The following is an 18,193-nucleotide window of genomic DNA, read 5'->3' as shown; positions in this document are numbered from 1 at the left end:
AAACACAGTTATGCGTATACTGTGTAAACAGATATGCAGCATGTGTCGTATTAAACTCTCATGGAGGGAGACTGGGAACAGAAAGTTTAAAGGTCACTTGGTAAGAAATGAGAAGACGAGCCACAGCCTGGGAAAAATACCAGCAAAGACACCCCTGATAAAGGACCGTTACCCCAAAAAAACCCCAAACCAAACAAAACCAAAAAACCAAAAAACCAAAAACAAACAAACAAACACTCTTAAAACTCAACAATAAGAAGGCAACAAATCACTGTTAAAAATGTACAAAACACCTGAAAGGACACGTCCCTGAAGAAGACACACCGTGGCAGAAAAGACTACGAAAAGTCTCCATTTGTCATATATCATCAGGAAACGCACTTTAAAACCACAATGAGACACAACTACACACCCATCTGAATGGCTAAAAACCTGGTAGCACGGTGGGCACCTGGAGCTCACAGTTTGCTGGGACTGCAAAATGGTCCAAGCAGCGTGGTACAGGCCCCTTGATGCACGCTCTATTCACAGTCGCCAACAACTGGAATTAACCAAATGCTCATCACCCGGTGGGCGAGTCAACAACATGGTACACGCAGTGGAGGAGTGAGCTGCTGGTGTACAGAGCAGCACCACGACCCATACATGCAGGATGCTAAGTGAAAGAAGCCAGACTCAAGGATCTGCATTCGCATGGTTCCATTTATTCGACATCCGGAAAAAGTAGAACTATGGAGACAGAAAACTGATTAGTGGCTGGTGGGAAAGGGGAGATGGGAAACCAAGTGCAGGTGGAGTACAGGGCAGGAACAGAAAGAAAGACACACTGAAGACAATGGGGTCTGAGCGCAGGCCCTGCCATGCAGTTAGTGTGACCGGGGACAAGCTTCTGCTCCCCCTGAGCAGAGGGGAAGCAAGCCAAGACAGGCATTAAGCAATCAATGTCTGCAAAACACCGGGGCTACTGAGGAAGCCCCAGAACACAGAGTGTCTACCAAGGCTTGGTGGTTATGGTGGTCAAGTATGGTGGTGGTTGTGGTGATTGGTTGCTGTGCTGGTTGGTTGTGGCACTTGGTTATTGTGGGTGGTTGTGGTAGTTGTGTGTGGTTGTGGCGGGTGGTTGTGGTAGTTGGTTGTGGTGGTGGCTGTGGTGGGTGGTTGTAGTAGTTTGTTGTAATGGATGGTTGTGGTGGGTGGTTGTGGTAGTTTATTGTGGTGGTTGTGGTCGTCTGTTATGGTGGTTGTAGTGGGCGGTTATGGTAGGTTGTTGTGGTGGTGGGTGGTTGTAGTAGTTGGTTGTGGTAGTGGGTAGCTGTGGTGGTTGTGGTGGTTGGTTGTGATGGTTGTTGTGGTGGGTGGTTGTGGTAGTTTATTGTGGTGGTGGTTGTCTGTTATGGTTGAGGTGGTTGGTTGTGATGGTTGGTTGTGGTGGTTGTGGTGGGCGGTTGTGGTGGTTGGTTGTGGTAGTTGGTTGCTGTGGGTGGTTGGGGTGAGTAGTTATGGTAGTTGATTGTGGTGGTGGTTGGTTGTGGTAGTTGGTTGTGGTGGTGGGTGGTTGTTATGATGGTTGAGGTGGTTGGTTGTGACGGGTGGTTGTGGTAGTTGGTTGTTGTGGTGGGTGGTTGTGGTGAGTGGTTATGGTAGTTGGTCGTGGTGGCTGTGATGGCTGGTGGTGGTAGTTGGTTGTTGTGGTGGGCGGTTGTGGTGGTGGTTGTGATGGCTGGCCATGGTGGTTGGTTGTGGTAGTTGGTTGCTGTGGGTGGTTGTGGAAGCTTGTTGTGGTGGTGGTTGTGGTGACCGGTTGTGGTGGGCGGTTGTGGTGGTGGTTGTGATGGCTGGCTGTTGTGGTGGGCGGTTGTGGTGGTGGTTGTGATGGCTGGCTGTTGTGGTGGGCGGTTGTGGTGGTTGGCTGGGGTGGTTGGCTGTGGCTGCAATGGCATGGCAGGAAGGATTCCTGTTAATCTAAAGATCTTGGCAGCTGCAGATGTTCAGGATTCTTTCATCCCCCAAGAAGGGAATAACTTGCCATGTACTTCAAGCATTAGGGGGGTTAACTAAGCCATGGAACACACACACACCAACATGCCTTAAGCTAATTTAAAACTAAAAGTTATTTCATTGAGAACTGGAATCCAGAAATTAACATGAAAGAGCATTCCAATCTTGTTGGCCACCAGCTAAGCAGGGCCTAGGTGGATTTTTGTTTTTACTATTTGCCAAATGCCTCTTTTGCTTATAGGTCAGACCCCACCCCCTGGGGCAATCTGAATGAATAAATTCAAATAAACTACAGATGTTCCTAAAATCTGTCACGGCTTTTCTAGAAGACACCGGACAGGCAGGTGGGTGTCACTGACCAGTAGAAAACGTTGCTGTCCTGAACGTCCAGAAGCAGTCACCCAGCTTCACATAGTGATGTATTCTGGAGTCTTCTCGTAGGTCCCACACGAGGACTGAGCCGTGCACTGTTCCGGCAAACAGTAAAAAGGCTTTAAGAGGGCTAAAGCAGCAACACGTGACCTGGAATGACACACACAGAAAGCCGGAGTCTGAAAACATGAGGCCACGGTCACAGAAGCACCAGCCCTCTCCATTTCCCATGCTGCCCCCGTGAACCCTCCACCTGGAAGCTGGGGTTCACAGTAGCAGGCGTGAGTCCGCATCAGCGCCAGGTGGAAAGCGGGGAGGATGAGCCACCCTCGCAGGACTGGGGGGCACAGACACGGGGGCCTCGCACACAACAGGGCACCACAACCCCTCTCCATTCAACCCAAGTAGCCGGGCCCAGGATGGCAAAGCTCTCTTTCGTCATTGTATTTATAACCTATATTATAAAACCTGCCTTTTGAGCCCCGAAACCTGACACCTATAAGTTAGTCTTTCCGCCAGCCTTGGTGAGAATGGAGGACTCTGAGGTCAAGGAGCAGATGAACAGGAAAACGCAAAAGGGCGGCTCTCCCACTGTACCCGCGTGGAGCTCGGCCACAGCCCTGGTGATGAGGAGCTGGGAGAGGCAGGAGACCGAAGACTGCAAAAACCTTAAGCCCGTTAAGAAACCCCTAAAATATCCATGACTCAAACAGTGCAAGCCAACAGGACACTTTTGGGGTCCCAGAGCCATGCCGAGGGTGGCCGGCATCTTTATCCCCAATGGAAGGCCGTGATAACCCTGGATCTCTTCAGTCTTTGTTGATCCTTTAAGAGTTTCTAGAGTCAAAACAGACACGTGCACGTGTCCCGTCACACCTGCACATAGCGAAGGATGGCCAGGGAGAGAAAGAAATGACCTTGAACGTCCCTGCAGTCCTGTGTTGCTGGCCCCCTGACACCCCACCCCTCCTCTCATACAAACCTACAACTTCCGGAGCTGTACCTCTGACTCACATATCAGGACCTTCTGCGGCCCTGAAGGCTGCCAGATATCCCACACACACAGCACGTATCTGCCATCCAGCGCGGGATCAAATGCTGCTCCAGGCGGCCCGTGGACAGATACCACTGTCTGCCTCTGCACCTGAGAGGCACATAAGCAGGACACTTTCCGATCTGGGGGGGAAAATGAGAAAAGTACTTCTGCATTTTAGTGTCTTCCAGAATCCATGTTCAATTAACACACTTAAAAATATTCAAATAGGGGCACCAGGGTGGCTCAGTCACTTACATGCCCAGCTCTTGATATCGGCTCAGGTCACGAACCCACAGTCATAAGATCGAGCCCCACATCCGGCTCCACACTGAGCATGAAGCCTGCTTGGGATTCTCTCCCTCTCTTTCTCTCTCTCTCTGCCCCTCTGCTGCTCCTGCACTAGACTCTCTCTCCCTCTCTCAAAATAAACACTTTTTTTACAAATATTCAAATAAATTCCCCCTTAATGAAGAAACAAACATAATCCTCTCAAAGCGGCCCGTGCCTGAAATCTGGGTTTTATCAAGTGGCCTCTTCCTGAAAAAGGCTCAAGCGGGCCTCAAGGTTTTACTAACGTTCGGTGCAGGCCACACTTTATCTACTAGCTACTCCCAGAGAACCACGTCACCCGGAGGTGACCTAGAGTCAGGTCAGTGGGTCCCTTTCATGCCTTGCTGAGACTCTCGGTGCGTGTGGCTTTCACACAGCAAGGCCATTTCACACCAGCTGGCCCGGACACTCCCTCTCCTCCCAGCTGTGTTTTCCTTCCCCCTGTGACGAGTCACATTCACTTTTTCTCCAGCTTTTGTCTGTGTGACACCCCCCCCACCCCGCCACCGGAGGGCAGGACTTCCGTCCACTTAGATGAAAGAAAGTGCAGGCCAGTGTTGGCCACATCATTCTGTGGCAGGTGTGTGAACAGTGAGGACAGCACTGCCCGGATCCGTGAGGGGAACAGACTGGGGCATAATGTGACCAAGTCCCAGGTTCACAGGTGAGACAACTCCTCACTCTGTCAGACATCTGTCATCTGATCCCATTTTCCTTCTGGTATCTCAAAATCCATGCCACTGGAACACAAAACAAACAAGAAAAACCGCCACACTGTTCACACGGCCAACTCGCACCCACCACACCAAGGGGCCCTGTCCTGTGAGAACAAACGTGCCTCATGTGTCTCTCACAAAGAGTTCTAGATGCATGTATATAACCCAAGCTCCCTCTGGTTTTGTAAAGCTGCTGTCACTCACCAGCTCCCAGAAAAAGTACATCTTTCACTCCCATTTACTGGGATGAGGAGGGGTGTGGGAGTGTGAACATGCATGTTTTGAACACTGTAGATACAGTGATTCCCTATTTTTCCAGTAAAGTAACTCTTACCTTTTAAAAACAAAAAACTCTAAAGAACGTGAGTTGTTGTTTTTTTAACTAATAATTCCACTTTTGTTAATGTTAAATGCAAAGGAACAAACGTGAATCGAAATGTCTAAACAGCAGGCAGGACAGAAGAAACATCTAGATCAAGTGGCACCCAGGCTTCCCCCAGGCCTGGGAGCACCCGGCGAGGCCGGCCGCTGGCCTCCCCGAGTAAAACATGGAGTTTTATTTGCTGTCAGCTAGAACTCTGAATACATTTTTATTCTTTCTACGAGGCACACTATCTCTGTGTAAGTACGGCACAATAAACAAACTATTTAATAAACTAAACGAATAGCCTTCCTCTCCCTCCTCACAAAGACCAGGACCAGGGTGGGGCCACCGCCTCACCAGCCGGAACCAAAGCAAAGAGGTGACCAGCTCAAGAAACAGAAATGTGGCCATGCAAATGCAGCTTGTTTGAAGTCACTGAGACGGTCCCACGTGCGTGGCGGCCGGGCGTCCTCTGCTCAGCACGTGGTGCCCCGGGGCCAGCGGAGGGCGCTCACTGAACACCCCCTCGTGCAGCTCCCCAGGGCCCCCCCCACTCCAAGAAACCAAGAGAAGCCCAGGAACAGGACTGAAAAAGAAATACGATTTCAAACAAACACACAGAACCTCAGCTTCCACTTTTAACTATGGCACCACGCCCCCCCCCAACCCATCGCCTCCGGCGGGTATCCACGTGACTCACAAAAACCGACCTTGCCCGTCAGAGTTCACAGATGCCGAATCTAATTCCCATGATGCTAACACAGGATGCCACAGTAAAGACGGTTATTCCAGCAGAAACGCTGGGGATTAGACTTAAAAGCGCGCGGAGGTCAGCCCCTTACTCTGGAGGAACGGCAGGCTGGTATTCAGCTGGGAGGCGCTGTCACTGATACGCAGGGCGCTGTCCTGTGCTGCGGGGCTCCAGCTGGGCTCCGCTGCCATGCGGTCCTCTTCCAGCAAAACCGCCATCACCTTTCAGAGACAGTGAACGGTCTCTCGTGAACATTTCGAACGTATTCACTCTCACGAGAAAAAAACAAAACACACAAATCATAACGTTGTGCCTCCATCTCTGAAAACAACTGTTTAACTCCAAGGCGTCACGGAGATGAACAGAATGAAACTTCAAACTAGGTTGCCCTCTCCGAGCAATAACAGAAACTAACAGGTAAAGTTCCATTAATGTGAACCCCACAGGACAGCCGTTATTATTTAACGTTAGATGTCATTTTTTACGGTAAACACCGTGCTAAAAATAACAGGAGGAAAAAGGCTGGCCACCTCCGTTGTCTTGTCTAAGAAAGGGCTGTAAAGAATGTCGTACACACAGCACGCTGACTCCCGGGGCCCCGTGAGGACACACTGAGCAGGAAGTCAACGGAACAGCTCTAATAGGTCACGTGCAGGGTGATGACGGGAAAGGGAGACATGGCAGATTCAGGAGACCTGACGGGACCAGCGGGGAGGACGAGCCGCAGAAAAGGAAGGAGAGCTGGGAGGGCCAGGCCGGCCCTGACCCCTGACCGGCCCGCTCTGTCCTCACTCACCCCTACTCCAGCCCAAGCCCCCCGCTTCACCCTGCTCACAACGGCTCTCCTCGTCGCTCCCCGTGAACTCACCCTAAAATTTAAAATTACGTCGGGAGTACGATCGATCTCCCACGGCAAAGACTCTCTCCGTAACACAGCACGGGGAGGGAGTGACTACCATACGTCCAGATGGAAGATGGACACAGGCTTACTCCAAACCCACACTCGCTGCTGACACAGACACAGGAGACAACTGAGGAAACAGGAGTGACTTCCTTCCTGATGCTTCTGAGGAGTACTGCTATTGTAAGAGCCTCGCCCTGAAGCGAGTGCCCTGTGTGGGGACTGCGGCCTGCGTAGAAACAGCTGGGGGTGGGCGGGGTGAGGAGAGGCTCCCATGAGACCACCAGCCATGAGGTGACAACTAAAATCGGACGTGGGCTTCAACAGACCCTTCCCTTCATCTTTGTGTATATTTTGTAAATTTCCACAATCAGTTGAAAAGTTATGAATTTACTAATTTCAAACACCCTAGTGCATGCCTTGACCATTTAATATTATTCGTTTGACAAATTAATATTACTATCTGTTTTTTAGTCTGTATTTTTAAAATGTAAGCAGCTGACAAGCACGTGTGGGACACGTGCCCGCGGGGGCCAGGGTGCGATGGACACAGGGCAGCGCGTACCTGGCAAGCGGCCCGAAGGAAGCGGGACAGCCTGGGCGTGTTGACCTTCGGGGCACCAGTGTCACAGGGGTCTCCGCTGCCACTCCCTAAAGAGACCAGGCTGTGCTGAACCAACCGACTACCATCACGTTTCACACACCTTAGGGTTCAAAGAGCTGTTAGAAACGAATGCTAAGAGCCCTGGAGGGAAAAGTCGAAGAATTTTACATTGCATTCTCTAGATCTACCGCGGTGTTTTCAAACACAACTGCATCTTGTTTTACAGAAAGTCTGTACGCAGGACCCTACTGAAATGCAGCAAGGAGAATAAAGGCATCAATGCAATCATTACATAAGTCTCATGTTCGGGTCCCCTCTTTTCTCTCCACACAGCTCACCTGAGGAGAGCGGCGGCTGGGGCCCCAGCCGCAGGGTCACGTCCTGGGAAAGCAACTGTTACCAAGCAGGACGGCGTGTATCCTTTGGGCCTTCCCTCTGTACCAGGCGACACGCCTGCAGACTGCACCTAATACATGAGGGCAGGCTGGTCCCAACTTAAGAGCAGAAAGGGCTCCAAAGCCCATTTACAAGTGCTTGTTTGGAACGTGGACTCTCCCGATGTTGAGGAATAAAAGTATTATAAACCCTGGTCAAGACCCAGACTGGGCCTCCAGCTCCGCACTAAGGGTAGTGGTTCCCTAAAGCTTGTAGAGAAGACTGGGTGTTGCCCTTGTCACACACTAGCCACCCAACCCAAGAGAAAGGTCTAAGAAGAAAGGACAAGAAAGGTCATGAACACAATACCAAAATTAATGTAAAGACACGGCCCTTTCAACGGTCAAGAGCAAAGGCTTGCTCACCCCCTGACACGGCCGTGCCCTCTCCCGGGTGCTGGCTCCACACTCCCCTGGTCTCTACCTCTTCGGTCTGGGTGTCTCTGTCAACATTATCTTCATTGTACTGAACATATGCCTTAACAAAAAGATACGCTGGAATTAGCACCACACCTCAACTTCAGAGCAATTTCTCATTACTGGAAAAAAATTAAAAATGGTAAAGTTAATAATGAGTCTTCTTGCTTTCCCCAAAAGTATCGAGACATAAATAACCATCATGCAAAGACCACTTGGGTCTCAAATGTTTTAGAAAGTCACCCCAGACTGTCAGGTAGACCAGCGAAGGGTGCTGGAAGGGATGCAGAGTCCCCAGTCCTAGGAGGGAAGGGTGAGGCACCAGCTGGAGGCAAGAACAGTGATGACGCGAAAGCTGCACATTAAAACCCTGGAGCTCAAGGTCCTGACCTCGTGGCTTCCAAGGCCTTGGGGCTGACAGACCCAGAGCCCGCGGCCCTCCTCCACCCCACCCCGGGGAACCCCTAGACTCGACATGATGCATGCACACTGAGGGCACAGGCCCTCCCCAGACAGAGAAAGGCTGCCCCGAGTTTCCCACAAACCTCGGAGGGTCAGATGACCCCCCTCCCAGTCTGGGGAAGGAGTTCCCCCAAGGGTCGGAAGCACGACCCTCAGAGACCACCCTGCAGCAGCCCCAGCCCCTCCCAGCTCCTCCCAGCCCGGAGAGACCAGTAACATCCAAACCCAAAGCAACCCGGGCGGTTCCAGCCTGGTTCCAGCGGGGAAGCTGACGGCTCTCCCACCTGGAGAGTGAACTTCCCTTTCAAGAAACTGCTCCGTGATGGCTGCTTCCCTCCCGCCGTCCTTTGTCTTTATTCGAGCGCAGGTTCCCCCCACTTAAGTCTTCCAGCGGGAATCCAAGGGCTTGGACCTCTGTCCACACAACACAGACACTCCCTTATCCAGGGCAAAACAATTTAGCTTTGGTTTGGAAACAGTGCCCCCTGGGGGTGCCTGGGAGGCTCCTCTGGTGGTTGAGTCTCGGACTCCTGATTTCAGGTCGGGTCATGATCTCAGGGTTCCTGCAATCGAGCCCCGAACTGGGCTCTGTGCTGACAGCATGGAGCCTGCTTGGGATTCTGTCTCTCTCTATCCCTCTCTCTCTCTGCCCCTCCCCTGCTCACGCATGCATGTTCTCTCTCAAAAGAAATAAGTAAACTTAAAAAAAACAAAAAGAAAATACTCCCACCTAGCACACCAACATCCTATCCTCTTAGAACCTACTGGCTCTGCAAAACCAAACACAACTCAGGTTTCCAACAGGTACGTGCTTCGGCAAAGATCATTTTGTTCCTAATAGCTGTGAGACGAGGACGATGAGCAAAGAAGCTAAATACTCCACTGCAGGCCTAAGGGAGCCATCTGTCAAGCCAGCTTTCCGAGCTTCACCCTGTGACCTTCTTCCTGCCACCCTGTGACAGATGGCAACCACACCCCAGACCCGCTCGCTGCTGATGCCATCGGAGACAGAAGGATAACCTAACACAGGCACCCACTCACTGCTGACGCCATCGGGGACAGAATGATAACCTAACACAAGCACCACTCACTGCTGACGCCATCAGGGACAGAATGATAACCTAACACAAGCACCCGCTCGCTGCTGATGCCATCGGAGACAGAATGATAACCTAACACAGGCACCCACTCACTGCTGACGCCATTGGGGACAGAATGATAACCTAACACAGGCACCCGCTCACTGCTGATGCCATCGGGGACAGAATGATAAACTAACACAAGCACCGCTCACTGCTGACGCCATCGGGGACAGAATGATAACCTAACACAAGCACCGCTCACTGCTGATGCCATCGGGGACAGAATGATAACCTAACACAAGCACCACTCACTGCTGACGCCATCGGGGACAGAATGATAACCTAACACAAGCACCGCTCACTGCTGACGCCATCGGGGACAGAATGATAACCTAACACAAGCACCGCTCACTGCTGACGCCATCAGGGACAGAACGATAACCTAACACAGGCACCTGCTCACTGCTGACGCCATCGGGGACAGAACGAAAACCTAAGAGGTGATTCCTGACTTCAGACACTTTACAACCTTGCTGGGAGGTCGGACGGCTCCGTAACTAGTTGTGCGGTCTGGGTAGAGAGCTCCGGAATAAGAGAGAGGTACAGCGTAAGTCCTGAGGGAAGGAGTCCCCTAGAGAACAGACGCGGGCGATGAAGCACCCACAGGTAAATGAGAGGAAGGCCGACAGGGACGGGGGCCTGGCACCCGGAGACCTGCGTGGGAGGGCGGGTGGAACGCGACAGACGTAACGTTCTGCCGGACTTTAAATAAACCATCTGCAAGTCTGGGAGCGTGCCCCGTCCCACGTGGGCCATACACCCCTGCTCTGGAGCCCTGGGAACGCCTGCACGGGCTCCGGGTTAGTGAGAGCCACGTGACAAAGGGGTCCCTTCTTCCTCAAGTCCACCCCCTCCACACACCACCCCCAAGCTCTAGCGTTCGGAGACGAGACACGGGGCGGCTCAAGTACACCTTAGCGTGCGCCACCTGCATTCCGTCACCCCGTGAATACGTCTTATACTAACCTGCTTGGTGTTTTTTCTCCCGAAGTTTCTGATATACATGTCATACTCATTTACTGGTGGTAGGTCCAAGAGAGAGAAAGTGAGTGAAAAATCCAAGTCAATGAGCCGAAGCAGTTTTGTACTGCGTGCCCTTCAAAATTGGAAACGAGACAAAAATTAAATTGAATAGTATGCAAAGGGAAGGACAGAGAGAGTGCAAGGAACCTTATGATCAGATGCAGAGTTTTTGTGTGGGTGTGAGTCTGAGGTATTTAATAGTTGTTAAAAATAACACGGTCATGTGCATCAACAATGCAAAAACAGAACGAACCAAATTTTGATTCTTCTAATTCAGTGCACCTGAGTGAACACAAAATAAAGTTACAATATGTGCACTCTAGAAATTTCATGGACAGCAATTACTTTACTCCATGAATTGATGTCTCAACCACAAGGGTTACATTCTGTGATGTCACCTGAGCTGTGGCCAGAGCACAGCTGGCCAGGTGTGTGCTGTCCTTTAGGCCACTCTTCCGAGATGACCAGACAGGACGTGGCCACGCATCACATGACTCGGCCCGTCGCCCCTCCTGCCCGGTGAGGCTGCCAAGACACTGCTGGCACATGGTTCCCTCTGGCCTCCTCCTTCCAGCCGCCCTAACATGGCATGCCCAGGACCAGTCCCTGTCTTCACTGCTCACCCCCAGTGGAATACGAGCTCGGCCTGGGCACAGTTTCCTTTCTTTCCTTTCTGTGATTTCCACACAGGTGCTGCTCAGTCTGCAGGTGGTGAATGGTCCTCCACCACCTGGGCACCTTGCAAAGGAGATCTGCTCCTTTCTTCCTTGTGCACCCATTTTGGCCTTTGCCAGTAACTGCCACCTTTGTATAACCTTATTCTCTGACCACTGTCACCATCTTCCCAAATTATTGCCTCCAGTCTCCCATATTTAGTGTAATTTCTGAGCTTAAAAAATGCATGTAATATGTGTACACATGAGGTATCACGATATGGTAACGTCCCAGGACATGCTGCCTGATGTCAGGACCACGAAAACTAGGGGCAACCTGTACCTACTTAGGGCCCCTCCCTGACGCACCCCTAACCCCTAGAGCCCATGACAATCACTATACAGAACTTGGAAATATTCATCTTCTTGCTTTGTAAAATATAGTTTTATCTTACCTTTATATAGATGCCTAAACATATATATAACTTCATACACACACACACACACACACACACATATATATATATACACACACACACATATATACAACCTTTATATACATGCCTAAACATAAGAACACTGTGTGGTTCTGATTGTTTCTGAATTTATAAAAATTATTTTAAACCAGGGGCGCCTGGGTGGCTCAGTCAGTTAAGCGGCCGACTTCGGCTCAGGTCACGATCTCGCGGTCCGTGAGTTCGAGCCCCGCATCGGGCTCTGGGCTGATGGCTCAGAGCCTGGAGCCTGCTTCCAATTCTGTGTCTCCCGCTCTCTCTGACCCCCCCCCCCGTTCATGTTTTGTCTCTCTCTGTCTCAAAAATAAATAAACGTTAAAAAAAAATTTTTTTTTTTTTTAAATTATTTTAAACCAGATGGAGTATCCAAGACTTGAATGAGATTAAAGGAAAAACAAACCCTAGCCATAGTGGCAAAAATTGGTTTTACTTACCTCAATAGGAGGTCCAAAATATGAGGACAACAAAAATGATGTGAAAACTTATTATTCATGATTTATTTGTTCATTCAGGAAAGTTTACTGAGCACCTACTAAGGCTATGTACTGAGCTAGATAGTATGATGGATTTTAAACAGTTTTTAAAAACATATTTAATTTTTACATTTACTCATAAATCATATTTGAGTTTAATATGATAGACCCTTGACTTGAGCCTACCTCCTCTGACTTTCATAAATTTCTGACTGTACGGTAATTATAAGCTTGGACTTATAACTATAAGACGGTAATTATAAGCTTGGACTGTGACGTCTTGTAGTCCTGAGTTCAAAACTCAGCTCCACCACTCAACCAGATGTCAACCTGGAGCCTCACTTTCCTCATCTACAAAATGGGGCTGCAGGGGCGGAGCCAAGCAGTTACCACACAGGGAGCACAGTGCCTGAGGCACGGAAGGAAAGTCACACTCAGTACGCGTCACCGGCCCTTCGTACCCTTAACCGTCCCAGGTTCCTCAGCTTCCTCATCCGAGGAACTGATGCGCTAGGTGATGGACCTCGAGTGGGAGCGGCCCCCGGAGAGGCAGAAGGGTCCGCTGCGTTCAGAGACTGCGCGACTGTGACCCCGTGGCGGCCAACCTAGGGCAAAGCCCCCAGGGGCCGCAGGAGAAACAGAGGTGCACACACTTAACGAGCAACATGGTGTCTGAACGTGGACAAGCGGAGCACAAATCTAAAAATGTACCTAAAGTCCGTAGTGAAAGTAAGAAAGAAGGCCTCTACTTTTTTTTATGTTGAAGTACATTAAAATTCCATTAATACCCTTCACAAATTCCCAACACACCTACTTTTGCTTAAGGGCCTGAGTCCGACTCTTCTGTCGGCGTGAGGCTGTCGCAAAATCCATGAAAATTCCACAAACAGGGGCTCTGGAAGGGGAACTGTTTGCATCTAAACAAAAAAAACAACGAAAAAAGCTATTTTGTACAACTGAAGTACTTCTTTCACACAGGACAGCTTCCCCGGCTTCAGAGACACTGGTTTCTCTACAAACTCGGGAGAACGTTCTATACGTCTGCACTGGCCATCTCAGTTTTGCTACCTCTGCAGCAGGATGCAAAACAGGAGCATAAGAAGCACTCTGCCTAACTTTCGCTCGGATGACTATATTAACTGCTAATCATAATTAGTTGTATTAATTACTAATTATTACTTATTCTCTTTCAGTGACTTTAAAATATTTACTCCTACTTTTAAAATATTTATCATGTGGAGACACCAAGAATTTTTGAGCTGGACACGTTTCTCATTTTGCACAGGAAATCCGAGAAAGAAGGGCTCACTTAGGAGGGTTCGAGACCGGTTCGGAGGGCCACATTCCTGAACCCGTCTCCCCGAGCTGGCCCTGGGCTCTGCTGCCCCCACCCTGAGCCTCCTGCTGACACGCTTTCCTTGTGGAAGGTCAAAGACAGTGGCCTCAGAAAACAAGCGCACGTGCTGCAGACGGGGAAAGGGGAGCAGGGCCGCGTCCAGGACTGGCGCTTCCTGCCTGAGCACCCACAGGCTGACACGTGCTCACAGCCACCCGCAGGCTGCAGGCGCTGACCAGAGGCCGCGTGCAGCTGTTTTCCCCGAAGACAGTCCCTATCACACGTTACAGTCGCCTGGCATCGTCGTGGGAGCACGGGACACTCACACATCTGCCACCTAAGATTAGAAGAATTCCACCCACAAGGACCGTGCAGGCTCGGGCACCCACTGTCCCCTGAGACAGATGCGCACCTGTCTCTGCCTCCCTCTCACCCTCCGTCAGACCTCGCTTCTGAGACAGTTTGCAGGACAACTCGCCAATCCTTTCGTTTTCTGCGTTAATGGCTTTCTGAATTTCTTGTATCTCCTTTTTTCTAGCCAGAGGAAGCTCTTCGATTTTCTCTTTTGGTTCCAGTTCATTTGACACATCGTCATCTCCATCACAAACCTCAAAGTCATCTTCGTAGTCCTACAAACGATAATTACACCCTGGAATCTTTAAGACAAACCGACCTTAAACAACACTCATATGAAACAAAACATGCAAATTAGAACTTAAAACAGACAAAATTCTCATTATGGCTAAGAAAGGTTTTTATAGTTAACTGATTTCAACACCACTGAGCTATAAATCTGTATGGACTGCTGCCTTATTCTCTAAAAATGAACTGCACTGTATAGATTTACATACACAGACAGCTCTTAACAACAGAAGCACGCAAACGTTTTTGTGCTGAGAATGTGAGAGTGTAAGTAAATATACACACTCCACTCACACGTACATTCACTCAAACATATACACACGTTTGGATGCCGTGCACTTAATGGGTTAAACTGTAAAATCACTCAACCCCATCACCTGGTGGCACTGACAGGCGACAGCACCTGTTATTGGTAACAAGCCTAAATGAAACACAGGTGGAGTAAAAGTAGCAAAGAGAGAGAAATGAAGCCATTAAGTTACTGTACTTAAGCAAATTTTAAGAACAAATTATTTTTAAGCTGAGAAAAATTTTAACTGTTATACAAACTTCAAAATCATCTTCCAAACAAGGTGTATATTCATCAGTTCCAGCATTTTCTATATCACTGTCTTCCTTTTCAATTTCCTGGAGGCAAAAACCAAACACATAACAAAAAAATTCAATAGAAAATTTGAATTTTGCAAATAGATTGGGAAAATATGTTTTCTAAGATTCATTTAATGTTGCTAACTTTAAAATGTATTTTAATTTTTTTTAATGTTTACTTATTTCTGAGAGAAAGGGTAGACAGAGCGTGAATGGTGGAGAGGCAGAGAGGGAAGGAGACACAGAATTCGAAGCAGGCTCCAGGCTCCGAGCCGTCAGCACAGAGCCCGACGCGGGGCTCGAACCCACGAACCGCGAGATGGTGACCTGAGCCGAAGTCGGACGCTGAACCGACTGAGCCACCCAGGCGCCCCAATTTTAAAATGCATTTATAAAACTAACACAACCTAACTGCAAATTCTTTAAGAAATACCTCGCTAACCAGTATGACCATAAAGAGACAAAAGTTAATGAACTCGTCCTTTCTGAGAAAGCGTACAATTCTGACGAGATGTGTAACAGGGCGTTCTCAGAGCGTCCCTGTTCTCTTCACGGAGGGCAGACAGGCTGTGCCAACACTGGCCCCGCAGACCCAGAGCGCTCCTGCCTCGTGGCTTTGCCCTCCAGGCCTGGGGCTCACCAGGGGGATTCTCCAAGCCCTACAGTGGGAGGCGTGCCCCGTCGGGCTCTGGGGGTTTGGGAGGTGAGCTTAGATCACCCTAAAGCCACCCTGGTCTGGATCTTCAGGACAGTAAGAGGCTACCAGGAAAACCAAGTAGAAACATATTCCGGGTTTCCAGGATAAGAGGGGAGCAAAAATGAAATACGTGTTTAGAAAACTCATCCTTCCCACCCCGAAGCCATTCCTCCTCTTGTCCACATCCTACCGACCCGCAACACAGCACCTCCGTGTCACGCAGGCGCAGATAAGGCACTTCCCCCACCCCTCATCCTCAGCCCAGCAAACCCTCCCTGCCGCACGCCCTCCCGTTCACTCAAGCACAGAGACCCTCTGGGAGAGAAATGTGACCACAGCACACCCACGTCCACACCTAGGTAGCCCCACCCTTGCTGGAGGGCGCCCCCACAACAAACGTTCCCCAGAAGCGCTCCAGCTCTGATCCCAGGGGCAGCAAGCGCACCGATAAAGGTGACCCTCTGGGCTTGGGTGCAGAGGGGCAGGACGACGGTGGGAAAGAAATGATCCCCAGGTTTTCACGGGTGAAAACTGGGCGGATGCTGGCACCTCAACCAGAAGAGGCACAGAGGTGGGGGAGGGAGTCCATGGGGAGGGTGGGAAGCATGGCTTGGATGTGCTGAGCGTGAGGAGGACGGCAGGGCCAGCCAGGAGGAGGAGAACGGCAGGGCCAGCCAGGAGGAGGACGGCAGGGCCAGCCAGGAGGAGGACGGCAGGGACAGCCAGGAGGAGGACGGCAGGGCCATCCAGGAGGAGGAGGACGGCAGGGACAGCCTGGAGGAGGAGAACGGCAGGGCCAGCCAGGAGGAGGACGGCAGGGACAGCCTGGAGGAGGACAGCAGGGCCAGCCAGGAGGAGGACGGCAGGGCCAGCCAGGAGGAGGAGAACGGCAGGGCCAGCCAGGAGGAGGACGGCAGGGCCAGCCAGGAGGAGGACGGCAGGGACAGCCAGGAGGAGGAGAACGGCAGGGCCAGCCAGGAGGAGAACGGCAGGGCCAGCCAAGAGAAGATGGAGTTCGGGAGGCATTCAGTGACGTGGCCGGGCGCCTTCCAGAACCCGATAAAGTGCCGTGCAGTAAACAGTGCCAGAAAACCAACACTTCACGCCACGCAGATTCTAGCTGCTCCTCAAAGTGGATAATATCTGGTCTGACTTTCTCAAAGTGAACAGGACTGACGGGATTATTAAGGACACCTCACTGCCTGGGGGTTGGGAAGTTACTTTATGCTGATACTTTTTAGGAAGAACTACTCCGTAAAAAGGTCCTTCGGGCACACTGTCATATAAAGTCACTGTTAATTACAGCGAATGACACATTACATTTATTGCATCAACAGATAAGACACCTGTTAACTGATAAGAGAAACAAAAATGTGTGCAGAAGTTTTAAGCACATCTCGGGCATCACACTGCCCAATCCCGTTCAGCTCCCGAGGACCCCTGACACCTCACCCACAGGGGCTCTGCACACGTCCCAGCAAACAACACACTCCCAGAGTGGGCCAGCCTCTCCTCCAGGGGACGGCAGGGCCGATGTGTCACTTCTCTGCAGAGCTCAAACCCAGCCAGAGACGATGACAACAAAAGTACCACCAGCAGAGCCCAACTGCCCCTTCATCAGTGGCATTAAGCAGAGTGTGGGGAATAAGCTTAGGAATTCCCTGAGCCTGCACTGATGGGTTCACAAGGCATAAAGAATTACAAGGCCATAGAATGCTCACACCCAAGTTTGGGTAAACAGGATCAGGTAAATAGGTACAGGAGTCCCAGGATGGGGGGGAGGGAGGGCAGAGGGCAGAGGCCCCAGGATAGAGAGGGCAGGGCCAAAGCCCCAGGAGAGAGAGGGCGGGACCAAAGCCCCAGAATAGAGGGGGCAGGGCCCAGGCCCCAGGATAGGGAAGGCAGGGCCAAAGCCCCAGGGTAGAGGGGATGGGGCCCAGGGCCCAGGCCCCAGGATAGAGGGGATGGGGCCCAGGCCCCAGGATAGAGAGGGCAGGGCCAAAGCCCCAGGATAGAGGGGATGGGGCCCAGGCCCCAGGATAGAGGGGATGGGGCCCAGGCCCCAGGATAGAGAGGGCAGGGCCAAAGCCCCAGGATAGAGAGGGCAGAGGTCCCAGGATAGAGAGGGCAGGGCAAAGGCCCCAATACAAAGCTATATGAGGTAAATAAGATTAGGCATGCAGGGTGGATTCACCCCCCAATTTAGTACTATAGCAGAAAGCTGCTCTCACAGGAAGGAAGCACCAAATTAAGTAAACAGGTAAATAGGGCTATAGGCCACTGCAGGATGAAGCTGCCCAGAATGGAGCTGATTAGCAAAAGAAAGGTGCCTTGTTGACCCTGAGGTAGCAAGCTCTGTCTGTCTCGTTCCCTAGGCTGGTAAGATAAACAGACATGGTGCCTCAAGTCTGCTGTTAACATCCATCTGCCCTGGGCCAGGATTTTGGTTTATATTGACCCAAACCTCTAACACCATATATCTTCAAAACCCCCTTTTCCTCATGCCCATGAGTTAATGTTCCCAGATTTATTGTCTCTTTGTGCACGTCCATCAACATGTTTGTAAGCCTTTTGATCCTAATAAAAACGGAGCAAGGACCTTAATCGGGGCTCTTGTCTCCTCCCAGACATCAGCCATCTCTCACATTTTAATCCTGCATCCCGCTTTCTGGCTGGACAAGGAAGAACTTTAGGCCCAGAGTCTAGGACAGTACAGTGCCTGATGCCTGACTGGTCAGT

At 50.7% G+C, this 18,193-nt stretch overlaps 1 protein-coding gene across 5 annotated transcripts in view; it reads right to left on the bottom strand.

Annotated features, from left to right (window-relative positions):
* The window catches only part of DYNC2I1 (dynein 2 intermediate chain 1), a 70,395-nt gene that overhangs the window by 27,659 nt on the left and 24,543 nt on the right, over positions 1 to 18,193 (bottom strand). For 3 of the 5 annotated variants that reach the window (XM_081795115.1, XM_078436913.2, XM_078436916.2), the window contains 9 exons: positions 14,719 to 14,796; positions 13,940 to 14,156; positions 13,006 to 13,108; positions 10,494 to 10,623; positions 7,873 to 7,984; positions 7,034 to 7,119; positions 5,659 to 5,788; positions 3,374 to 3,546; positions 2,358 to 2,520 (listed from right to left, as the gene is read on the bottom strand). In XM_081795115.1, coding sequence (XP_081651241.1) covers positions 2,358 to 2,520; positions 3,374 to 3,546; positions 5,659 to 5,788; positions 7,034 to 7,119; positions 7,873 to 7,984; positions 10,494 to 10,623; positions 13,006 to 13,108; positions 13,940 to 14,156; positions 14,719 to 14,796 — 1,192 coding nt within the window. The remainder of the gene's footprint in view (positions 1 to 2,357; positions 2,521 to 3,373; positions 3,547 to 5,658; positions 5,789 to 7,033; positions 7,120 to 7,872; positions 7,985 to 10,493; positions 10,624 to 13,005; positions 13,109 to 13,939; positions 14,157 to 14,718; positions 14,797 to 18,193) is intronic. The other 2 variants (XM_078436914.2, XM_078436915.2) reach the window with 2 other exon arrangements.

Source organism: Panthera onca, chromosome A2 (assembly GCF_046562875.1).
Source record: "Panthera onca isolate mPanOnc1 chromosome A2, mPanOnc1 haplotype 2, whole genome shotgun sequence".
NCBI lineage: Eukaryota > Metazoa > Chordata > Mammalia > Carnivora > Felidae > Panthera > Panthera onca.
Note: the sequence above shows the minus strand (reverse complement) of the source record. Positions and strands in the feature narration are given on the sequence as shown.